The sequence below is a fragment of the Protopterus annectens genome, chromosome 5.part0, assembly GCF_019279795.1.
Source record: "Protopterus annectens isolate FY-2018-M chromosome 5.part0, PAN1.0, whole genome shotgun sequence".
Lineage (NCBI taxonomy): Eukaryota > Metazoa > Chordata > Ceratodontiformes > Protopteridae > Protopterus > Protopterus annectens.
This window is the reverse complement of record NC_056735.1, coordinates 1245749186-1245761717: the sequence shown is the minus strand read 5'-3', so window position 1 is coordinate 1245761717 and position 12532 is coordinate 1245749186. Positions and strand designations below refer to the sequence as shown.

General features: G+C 36.6%; 1 protein-coding gene across 4 annotated transcripts in view; it reads left to right on the top strand.

The window, feature by feature from the left end:
• Window positions 1–12532, top strand: part of BBX (BBX high mobility group box domain containing) — a 2705004-nt gene that overhangs the window by 2561916 nt on the left and 130556 nt on the right. For 3 of the 4 annotated variants that reach the window (XM_044071093.1, XM_044071095.1, XM_044071092.1), the window contains one exon: window positions 9276–9465. In XM_044071093.1, coding sequence (XP_043927028.1) covers window positions 9276–9465 — 190 coding nt within the window. The remainder of the gene's footprint in view (window positions 1–9275; window positions 9466–12532) is intronic. The other variant, XM_044071094.1, reaches the window with a different exon arrangement.

The following is a 12532-nucleotide window of genomic DNA, read 5'->3' as shown; positions in this document are numbered from 1 at the left end:
AAAAATACTTTGCATTACATACAGCAATGAGACTAAAGTATTTACACAGAGACATTGAGACGTTTTAACATCTTTTGAGGGCCTAAAATGTGAATGAAAGCCAAAATGCTACATGTAAGAAAGGTAGGAGTCTGAAACAAACATTATACGGAAATGAAATATATCAAAAGTGTTAAAGGGTAAAGTTGAAAGTAGATGCAAGGGAATTTTCCCATGTTTGCACTGCCTACAGTGCAAAAACATTTCACCTGAGCAGACTTCTATTCTTCCTATAACTAATAAAATGTAAGAATTTAATTGTTATGCAGATTGTCATATGCAAAATATTATTTATTTAGCAAAGTGCAAGTTAAATGCATTTCCATGTATGCAAATGTAAGGAATGCATATGCGAATGTACCTCTTGTTTTGCCTTGTACAGACATACTCTGGAAGCAGGGACTCTGTATATATTCGGCTTTCACTTACTAGAAGCTATAGCAAAAATATTAGAAATGCAGATACTCATTATAAGACTTAACTGCATGAGTGTAATTGTATAACAGTCAGCCAAATCAGTTTGATATACAAATGACATATAATTATACAAAATTCCAGCTTAGCTGTTCCTGGCACAAGTCATACATCCACTGCCATAACTCTCCTGGCATGGCTGGCAGTACTGCCTATTGTCGCACCTCACTCGGGCATCATTGAGAAACTCACCCAGATGAAAATTTATTAGGGGTCCAAATGGAGAGATGAAAAGTCAGCAAGCAAAGGAGAGTACTAGTGCTGAAATTGAATTCATCCTCAAGTCTTTGTGAGTACCTTCACAAGGTGGACCCTGTTTTCACAAAATCTCAGCAAGATGACACTTATATATAGACTGTATTTATATAGCATATATCATGGACAGAAGTAGGTTAAAAACTAAAAAAGATAGCTGGGTGCACAAGAACCAGGATAAAAAAGTGAACAAAGAAAGTGGAAAAGGTGCCAAAAGTAAACTGATAACCAAAAGTAAGGCACTGGAAGGTTCACCAGAATAAAATCCACTGTTTTATTGATCACACACGATATTAAAAAAAACGTAAAGCACATCAACTGTATCACCGCGTTTTCGTCACAAAAAAATTCTTCATATGAGCATACCAACTTCTGAAACCCTTTTATATACAGAAACATCCCCAATTAATCAATTAACAAACTGTTATCCTTTTAAAAACACAGTGCAAAAAATTATATACACAAACAATGAAACACAGTAAGTACAGAAGTGCATAAAAAATAATTTGTTGGTCAAGCAGGAATCTTGTAAAAAACATACATTATTTACAATTTGTAAAAACTTGTAAACAAAAAAGAAATATTTAAAAATATAAAACCCTTGTAAAACGACATTTAAAACACTGTTGTGTAGGTCATACAAAATGTTAAATAGCACCATCTGCTGGACAGTCACATAATTTAAAGTTTAGCTTAGTTTATATAGTTTACGGTGATACAGTTAATGCGTTCTGGATGTGCTTTACGTTTTTTTTAATATCGTGTGCGATCAATAAAACAGTGGATTTTATTCTGGTGAGTCTTCCCGTGCCTTACTTTTGGTTATCAGGATAAAAAAGTGCCCAATCCTGGTAGGCGCACTGGTGCCAGGACTGGAAAAGATGACCGTGTAAAATCAAAATATGGAAACATTCCTACAATGGGGCCAGGCCCAGGGGGAGGATGGGCCCCCCTGTTGTAGAAGGAAGTAGCAGTCCACAAAAATCACAAAAACTTGATAGGCCAAAGAAGAGCCATAAGGAGGATAAAGTGGACTATTGAAGATAAGAAAGAAATTATGTACTGTTACTATTACAAAATGATTAAGAAAGAAATTAGAGGAAAGAAAAATACTTCTGCAAGAAAAACTGTCAGAAGCTTCAGATGAAAATGTGTGTTTATTACTGCAACAGATTTGTGAAAAACGGTATATAGATCAAGAAACCTTGATCTGTTTGGAAAAAGAAGCATACGAGGAAGTGCAAAAATATAAACAAAACCAAGAGATATTTCAAAAGTATAAAAAAGAAATATGGACATGGGAAATAGAGATATTTGATATGGTGCAATATTTATGCAAAAGTGAAAGCCAAATTAATCAATGTAATGAAGGCAGCCCCAAAGGTATTTGAAGAAAAATACAGGCAAAGGCATCCGGATATGGAAAATTTCACAATAAAAAAAATGTTACAAAGATGGAACGCAGAAAAGAAGATCAGTAAAGTAGAAGTTAAAAATTAGAAGTTGAAGTTATGGGGTACTTGCGAAGTGAATGATTTGATGTAGAAGGTCTAATTAAGGTTACATCACAGCAGGATGGAGCGAGTCCCCAAAGCAGGGAGAAACAGGAAGATCAGGAAACATCTGAAAAAGAAATGTGGATCTGGGAAAGAAAGAGAGATTTAATATTGTGTGATATTTATGCAAAGGAGAAAGCAAAACTAACCAGTACAAAAAGAGCAGCACAAAAGATATTTGAAGAGAAATACAGACAAAGGAATCTGGACATGGAAAACTTTACAGTACAAAAAAAAGAAGACAGAGGAAAAGCGGAAAAGGAGATTAGTAATGGAGAAGTTAAGGAAGTAGAAACTGAGGTTATGGAGTACCTGCAAAGTGAAGGATTTAGTGTAGAAAATCTAATTCAGAAAGCACCACAACAGGATAGAGTAATGGATATCCAAATTAAGGGGAAACCAGTGGAACAGGAAGCAATTGAGCAGGTGCCATATGAAGATAATTTGGAGTCTTCCACAGGAAACCAGTGTAAACGTTCACTTGAAGCTAGACAGCAAGGGAAAGAACAGGAAACTCTGAAGCAGTCAATGTTGAGGAGGCCAGTGAGTTCCCATATGATAGAGCAACGGACGGCACAGGATGAAATTGATGAGATTGTGTCACAGGGAGATGCTGTAGAACCTTCTATAGAACTAAAATATATTGTGTGTGTGTGTGTGTGTATATATATATATATATATATATATATATATATATATATATATATATATATATATATATATATATATAATAAAATAGAAGTAAACAGGATATATTACTGTGCAGTTAAATTAATAACTGAAAGTTCTACCGCAAGAACATAAGGTAGCATACCTCTCAACTGTATAGATTTTCCCAGAATATCCAGATTTTTGTCTTATATTTTTGGTCCATTTTTCATAAGCTTGTGGTTTTCTGGCAAATCATTAAAGATTGAAGTTAGAAAATGACAGACATTTGAGTTTTAGACTTCATACCCTTCAGAAAATTCATGCTAATGCAAAACCTGTTCCATCAACTTTCCAAGTCTGTAAGAGCAACATTTCAAAATTGTCCCTATTTGTAGCACTTTTTTATGGCTTTGAAAAGATTTCCTACTCTAAGAGGTTGAGAGGTATGCAGGGTAGTGAGGGAAAGGAAGGAGAGAAATCGAATACCATCATGGAAATATTGAATAGAGGAAATTATAAAGCAACCAAGACAAGAAGTTTCACTGTTAGAAGACGGGGAGAAATCGAATACCATCATGGAAATATTGAATAGAGGAAATTATAAAGCAACTAAGACAAGAAGTTTCACTGTTAGAAGACTATAGAAGAGGGAATAGATCAACAAAAATACTAAGAAACATAGATGTGATAAAACCAATGCGCAGTATTAGAACAGACCAGGATCTATCATGTACTCTCGCAAATAAACTAAAACTTTCAGCACAGGCAGAAAAACGTAGAAGATACGAAGATAAATGTAAAGGAAAAGTACAAAATAAGTAATTTATTGATGACCCAAAAAGGTTTTATAGAGAACTGGGAAATGAGGTAAAAGGAATTGAAAGACCACCAAAAAAAGAAGAAATAGATGCATTTTGGAGATGTATCTATGAAGATCCCATGCAACATAACAAAGATGCTAAATAGATAGAAGACGTAAAAGAAAGAATATGAAGTTTAAAGGTACAGGATATGAAATGGGATGAAGTAACAACCAGAGAGATTGAAACAAAGTTAACAAAAGCCTCTAATTGGAAAACCCCAGGCCCAGATGCAATTCCTAACTTCTGGTTAAAAGTATTAACATCTTTGCATGAAGATTTAGCCATGAGCAAGAACTATTTATATGCACACCCAGAACAGACACCAACCTGGTTAACTACAGGAAAAACAGTGTTCCTAGTGAACCTGCAAGCTATGCCAAAAATTATAGACCAATAACTTGCCTTCTGGTGACATATAAACTATACATGGGAACAGTCGATGCCGACAGAGTCAATAATCATTTAGAAGAAAACTCAATTATGGCAGTAGAACAAAAGGGCAATAAAAGAAAATCATATGGAACAAAGGATCATTTGTTGTTAAATAAAGTCATAGTGGAGAACTGTAAAAAGGGGAAGAATCTAAGGATGGCATGGATTGACTACAAAAAAGCATTTGATAGTATCCCTCACTCATGGATAAAATAGTGCTTAAAAGTGTATAAGCTACATCCCACACTCATCAACTACATTACAGTGGCCATGAAACAGGGGCAGACCACTTTGCAATTAAGCCATGATAAAGGACAAATTGTTATCCTAGAGACAATTCAAAGGGATTCCAGGGTGACGTCACCATCACTATTCTGCCTTGCCCTTAATCCATTAAGCTGTTTACTCAACACCTTAGGCCATGGCTGTAATCTGGTTCCTAGAAAACAACAAAGTGTAAGACTTCTCACCTCCTCTTTCTAGATGATTTAAAACTGTATAGCGTATCAGATGAGGAATTGAAAGTGCAACTGCTAGTTCTCAAAACTTTTTCAGATGATATAAGAATATCATTTGGTCTTGATAAATGTGCAAAAACAACCTTTAAAACAGGAAAACTGCAACTCCAGGAAAATATCAGTTTAAGACAAGAATGTGATATAAAAGAACTTGAGCAAGAAGGAGTGTATAAATATTTGGCAATTGATGAAGGATCAACAAATAAAACACGAACAGATGCGAGTAAAACTTAGGAAAGAATACTTCAGAAGACTTAAATTAATCCTGAAAACAGCACTCCATGCTATAAACCAGTGTGCTCTTCCTGTCCTAACTTACAGTTTTGGAGTGATTGACTGGCCCCAAAACGTGTTGGATAGATTAGATAGGAAAACAAGAAGGATGCTTCATGCTCACCAAATGATTTATAAAAACTAGTGCATACCAAGATTATGTATTTCCCATTCCGAAGGAGGGATGGGGCTCCTTGAAACTGATTATATGTACAGATCTGCAACTGTGGGACTCCATACATATCTGCTGACCTCACAAGACCCAAACATAGTGAAAGTTTTGAAACATGTGGAGAATAAATTTAAGATGACTTCTCTGCTTAATCTAGCAGAAGCTTATTGGCGTCAAGCAGGAATGGAAATCGAACCAGAAATAGATAATAATCAGGCAGCAACTGAATGTGCCAAATACAAAAGAAAGAATATAAGATGAAGGATCAGATGAGAAGGCAAGAAATGTGGAAAAATATAAATATAGTTGCAAGTACAGAAAACTTCTGGAAGAACGTCATGTTGATCAGGAACGAACACAGGAATGGTTAAGGAGAGGCGAATTCAAACCAAGAGATGAAAGGTTAATATTGGTGGCCCACGATAGTGGGCTGCCTACACTTTGGTTTATAAAGTCCATTGAACATGTGGGAGAGAAAGACAAATGCAGGTTTTGTAAAACCGAATTGGAAACAGTTGCACACCTCATTGCTGGTTGCGACATACTAATGGCAGAAGGACTTTATACTGAAAGGCATAATAATGTGGCAAGACTCTTGTGCTGGGGATTGTACAAACATCATGGTACTGAAGTGGCCAAAAAACACTGGAAACATGAGCCACAAAGCATCATAGAAGATGAGGAAGTCTACATCATTTGGGGTCATCCATTACCAACAGTTCAAAAGATAGATGCTGGAAAACTGGATAATAGTGGTCCAGGAAAAGAAGACAAGAGTAGAATTGATCATTGAAATTGCCACACCCGGTGATTACAGTGTCTTCCCTACAGAGATCTGCAGGCAGAAACAAGAGCAATGTGGAAGAAGGATACCCAGACAGTCCCAGTAGTTGTAGGAGCAACAGGTCTTATAAAAAAGAATTTACAGTCGCATTTAGATGCGTTACCAATACATGTAACTCCATGTGAACTGCAGGAGGAGTCATTTCTGGGCACATTGCAGGTGCTGCAAAGAGCACTACTGGCTGACATCAAAGATTGAAACAGTACTAATTTTATGATCTTTAATCATACTTTGACTTAGGAATGGGGTCCATTCCCATCATGGTATTAGAAACCCAAAAGACTTGGAGAAATTAAAAAAAATGGGAATTAACCCCATATATCACTAGATGGGTAGCCAGCAGGCTCATCAGCAGAACACATACAGTCAAAGTTGGGGATTCCACCTCTACCAGCAGACTAGTTACCAAGTTACCACTGGTGTACCACAAGGATCTATGCTGGGCACCCTACTGTTTGGAATCTGTTTCTCAGAAGTCCAGGTGAAAATAGGTAGCTTGTGGCTTATCAAGTTTGCTGATGACTTCAAACTGGGTGCAATCATTGAGTCCCCCAATGATGTTGACATGCTACAAAAAGGGCCTACACAGACAAATGATTAATGCCAAAGCCACAAACTTAAACTAAATGCAAAAAATGCATTATTATCCCTTTTGGCAAATTGAAAGTCTCTGCAAATTACAGTATTAACAGTACCCCCCTTAGCTCAAACCACTTGGTGAGAAATTTGGGAGCACAGGTTGATAGCAACCTTAACTTCAATTACCATGTGCCCACAGTGGTAAGGAAGGCCATCTATGTTGCACATTTCATAAGTAACGGCATCACATCCAGAGCTAAGGATGTTATAACTCCCCTGTACTCATCCCTCATCAGACTACTAATAGAGTACAGTATGCCCTTCTGTCTGTATCTCACCAGACACATGCAGCAGCTGGAGAGACCTTAGAGGTTTCTCACCAAGAAAATTCAAGGCCTTCAACACATGACCTACATGTACAGATTGAAGACCCTGTCACTGTACTCTGTATCGTATAGGCTGCTGAGAGGCAACTTGTGCCTGGCCTACAGAGCAGTCTTGGACTCTGACCTAATAAAAGTGCTGCACATCCGCAAGTCAAGTGGAACAAGATTCACTCACTCTAGGGATCTTAACCTACCCTGCAACATTAACAGGGCATGCTGGACAGACAGATATGTCTCCCAGATATTGCCAGTCCTCTGGAATAAACAGTGCTTCTCAATGACCCTGTTTAAGCGCAACATGGCTGCATGGGGGACAGGAAATTTACTCCAGGGGTGTCTCCTATGTTCCTCTTGGATAAGGGCCGTTGGTGCTGATCATAGACTCACGGTGTAAATATAGACCATACAACTTGGTCAATAAGGGAACGGGTACAACATGGATAGGCTTAGAAAGGTGCTAGGGCCAATAGCCTAGTAACATCCTATGAACCTGTATAACTTCGGATACCCCTTCCTCTGGAAGTTAAAGCCTGAGCCAGCATCTGTTTTTAATAATGGAATTGCTTACCCAGTCATGTACTTATCAGTAGTATATCAGTTAGCTTACATCTGCCCTAACATATGAAGAAGCTTTTTATAGTTCTTTAAAAAAAAAAATTGATATATATATATATATATATATATATATATATATATATATCAGAGTTGAACTGCCCCTGTGGTGCAACTTAATAACTAAGAAACAAGAATAGAAATGCCATTATCTAGCTTGCAGACGTTTTGATTTTCATCTGTATGAGCAATCACAATAGTTTGCTGTATTACCTTTGTTTTGTAATCCTACCCAGGTGTTCGTGTTTTTGTCATACTTTTGTAGTTGTTTTATGTTGACTTGCTAATCGTTTTACTTTCTTGAATTAATTTTTGTATACTGGAAGTGAACTGACTTAAATGTTGACATTACTGTATGATAGATGTGTATGATACATGCAGATACTTTTTACACCATTGTTCTTATGTATAACTTCCTGTATGCCATGTCTTTCATGACATTTAGTGTTATGATCATTCTGCACGTTTGTAGTGTTCTCCGGGACGTTTTGTTCTGGGAATGCAGTTCAAAATGGGACTTTCTAGCTGTTGATCCTGGTCAGCAAATTTAATAAATAAAAATAAAGGAAGCACCGTAGAGTAAATTAGGTATGAATAAATGCTTAGATACTGTGTTTCAGGGACTGCTACATTCAGAGAGTTCATCTAGTTTGTACCTCATTTGCAGAGTTAAGGGCAAGAATGATAATTGCCAAGCAAAAAAGCAGTCACCTAGTAGACTTTGACCACTTTACCTCACTACATCACATTTTCATGTACGAAGATGGGCAAGCTTTCCTTTTTGGACATGTTAAGATACAATGCATTTATGGGTTAGTAGTGACCATTGGTTAATGTGGTAGTGGTTGTCTGTACACAGCATATCTGCTGTCCACCATTTGGCTTTGGGTTCAAACTTTTGTGGAGAGTATCAGGTTCAGTGAGACCAGTCTATTTGTAGCCTTGCTTTGACCAGGTTTAATTTGTCAAGTCTTTACCATAGCTGCATTGATTTTTTTTTCTTCATATGTCTGCTAGAGCTTCTTAGATCTTTGTCAGGTCTACTTCTCTTGTCTGGTAGAGAAAAAAATTAAGAGGTGCGACCGCATTTCTTCTTTATTGTCAAGGTTATCAACATGGAGCAGTTCTCCATCTGTACTGTTAGGGAAAAATGTTCTGACAGTACTATCTCAAGAAGAAAGAGTTCATTGAAGTAGCTGTCTGCAAAATGAGAGACTCTCAAAGAGTTAATGCTGTATTGGTTATATTTGTAGGTATTCTTTGTATTCTGGTTGCTGTGTTCATAGTGTTCATTAACGTACATCCCCAGTGCTGCCATTTAGTTCATATATGTTCTCAGACATAACTTTGTTTTAATTTTATCCTGATTATCTCTGAAAGCGGGTAGTTTTTCTTACCTGTTTGTTCTAACAAGATGCCATTTTTGACCCAGGAGGTAGAAACTGGTCAGGATCTCTCTCTTGCATTTCTTGTCAGATGATATGCATTTTCAGTCTGTGTATGGATTATATCCTATGCCAGAAGGATTTTACGACTTCAGAATCTTTATCACCTGTCCCACTGTGCTGAACCACTTGCACCCTGTACTACTGTTTGACTACATTTATTTTTTTTTCCACAGAAGAAAAAGCAAAGGAAGTGCTACAGATCATTCAAGAATCATCAGAGACAGAAGCTGTCTCCATTGAAGAGTACTCTAGAACCACCGAGAGCCAGCAAGTTCATGGCATTTCACCTGACATGCCAACCATGTCTGCATTCTTTAGCCTTGCTGCTTTGGCAGAAGTGGCAGCAATGGAAAATGCACAAAGGTGAGACAAAGTCAGTGCTTCATCTTCATTGTAACACAGGGCACAGTAGCATTATTGTACGTTTGTGGTGGTGAATGCTAACATGTTGTTCTCCATTATTAGAGTATTGTATTGCACTTTTTGAACATTTTGTAAAGGTTTTCATTCTTGTGTATTATAAAGTCATGACTGAAAAGGGGCCGTTTGATCTGCTTCACCTACGTTTTAAACAGTATAGTAAGGTAAATATTTAAAGGCAAATTACTGAATGGTACCCTCCCCTTTGGATTTACTTAGCCATTATCCACTGCAAAGCAATTAAAACCATAAAAGCAAACTAAAATTAATTGTCATTATAGACATAATAAAAGTGAGGCACAGTCGTTTAATGATAATGCTATGGCCCTTCCAAAAACTGAGTTTCTTGCTGATTAGACTATGCTTATCCAAAAAAAAAAAAAAAATTTCAGAACTGTTGTGGCTGCCTTTTTGATGCATTTGCATAAGTGGAAGAGTAGTACAATTACAACACAATCTGGTTCAAGAAACACTGTGAAATGTTTATATAAAGATTTTAAAAGTAATAAAATACATGAGCTCTAGAAACAGTGGTTCCACACGTGAAAAAAAAATGAGAGTAGTGGATAATTTAAATGATCGTATGATAGCAGCCATCCAATAGAACACGTCACAGAATATTAATTGAAACAATAAGTGAGTCATTTTACATGAATTTGTTCAGGTTTTTAAATTGGTTTAATGCTGGCAGTACTGATTTTGGACACTTGTCAATCTGAAGTAATGTGATCCAGTAATAATTCTTAAAAGACAGTCCCAGATACGATATTCCCTCCTGCAGGAGGTTACTATTAATGTCTGTGTAACTCTCACTACAGACTCATGTGCTGCAGTTTTGTCATGTAAATGTTTGTTTGATGTATTATTAAAGACTTGATGTCTTTTCTGAATACTTTCAACCTGTGATCTTGATTTCACAACATAAAAATGCAACTTTTTATAGTCTTTCAGTAAACATTTATCAAACTTTCCTGAACCAGTTGTGTTTTTGCCATTGTGGACTTTGTTGTTGGGATTTATTGGTTTGAACTAAAGTGTTGCTGGAGAATAGTGTAAATTAGACAACAAGGGCTCTCTTTATAATGGGAAGTCCGTGAACTGTTTAGTGGGGAAATTCCAACAGTGACAAGTTCATTTTATTTAATTAATGGATGCTGATAAAAATGTTTCAGATATATCCCATCCGTTCCTGTTTTTCAAGGTTAGTATACATAATAAGTGTGTGTTGTTTAGCAGCACTTGAATATAGCTGCTTTAAAGTTTGTTTTATTAACACATAATATACTGCTTGTTGCTAGGAGGTTTTACCTATGTGTCAGATGACAAGAGTAAACATTTGTAATGCATGTTTGTACAAAACTGTAATAGTTTTATATTGCCAAATTGGTAGCAGAAAACATAGAATCAACTCCTTGATATAGAGAATGTTGATTACTGAAAGTGTTGGTTCTTTACAGATCTGTGAAGATGTTTTGAAGGTTATTGGAAGTGTAATTAACTTGTATATCTGTTTTTTTCAATATTTTTATGCAAAGATCAAATCTGTCCATCTCCACCCTTGTCACCTTGAAAGTCGATGGATGGTTGAACATTTGTGTAGAACATAGAAGTTAATTATTTCTGCAAGTAAATTTGGTTATGTGGCATGAGGGGAATTACAAATAGATGTCAGGAAAGTGATTCACTGTTGTTTGAACTGCACGGCTGAAGATAGCAAAAAAAGCAGAGGTGTTGGTACAGCTTTTTGAAAGTCTGCCATTTGTTTCTCTTTCTTGCTAAGCAGTATTGATGTTTTTTCCAAAACATGCCTCTCTTATCGTGAATGAGTGTGAAACTCACTAACAGGCAAGAACTTGCCTCTCAACATCTTAGCCCAAAAAATCTGGACAAAGCCTGACCTAATGGGGGAACAAAGGCTCAAAAATACGGTCAGATTTTAAATACTGTTCTTTTAAACTTAGTAGCTAGAATAACAGGGTTTGTGTTAAAATCCATTTTCTAAAGGATACAAAGTCTGAAACTCGAATGCATGTCATCATTTAATGATTTCATTTCTCACATCGTCCCATGATTTTCCAGAAAACCACAAATTTTATGAGGGGCAGACCAATATTTAGAGGCAAAAATCTGGACATTCTGCAAAAATCTGGACAGTTGAGAGGTATGGGCAAGAAGCAAGTTCAGACATAGAGTTTTGGGGCTTTTCTTGCTGTAGTGTGTATCAAACTATATCTCTCAACTGTCCACATTTGTGGAGGCATGCCATTTTACACTCTCAAAGTGCATGTCTTCTACTGTTTTAAGTGGATCTGAAATGTCCAGTTTTCACTCGTTCATTGCCTTAGTGGTAGAGCCGCTGAGAGTGAGTTTCTGGAGTTTATTATGGTCAGGTGGATAAATAGTGGACACCAACAGATTTTTAGCAGTACAGCCATGACCACAGAATGTAGAGATGAACATGAGTTTGAGTGCTAGATGATTTTTAGTGTCCAGAGAGGAGAACTGCAAAGAAAATTTAAAAAAAAATTCATTGAAAAGATTGGAACTGACATATCTCTGATTTGTCTAGTTGTTTACATCATAATTTTGGTCTGTTCCTCATAAACTTTGTGGTTTACTGGCAAATCATGGTGAACTGAAGTCACTAAATAATATGTACGTGAGTTTCAAACTTCATTTCCTTCAGAAAAACGCACGTTAAAACAAATCCTGTTATTATAGCACTTTATAAGTTTATAAGAGCAATATTTAAAATGTGTTCCAATTTTTGGGCCTTTATCCTATGATTATTTTAGGCTTTTTCTAGATTTCTTGTGCTTAGAGGTTGAAAGGTATGCTGAGTGAGAAATCAGGGTTAGAAAGCTGTACTGGGTGCAACTTAGTCAGGATAAATTTCTGATATTGCTTAGGCTGCTTTTCAAACTCTAGCTGTCCTACATTTTTGTTTGTCTTATATTTTTCTGAGCGCTTGTGATCTAAGGCGAATGGTGCTGATCATGCCAAGGTCGTG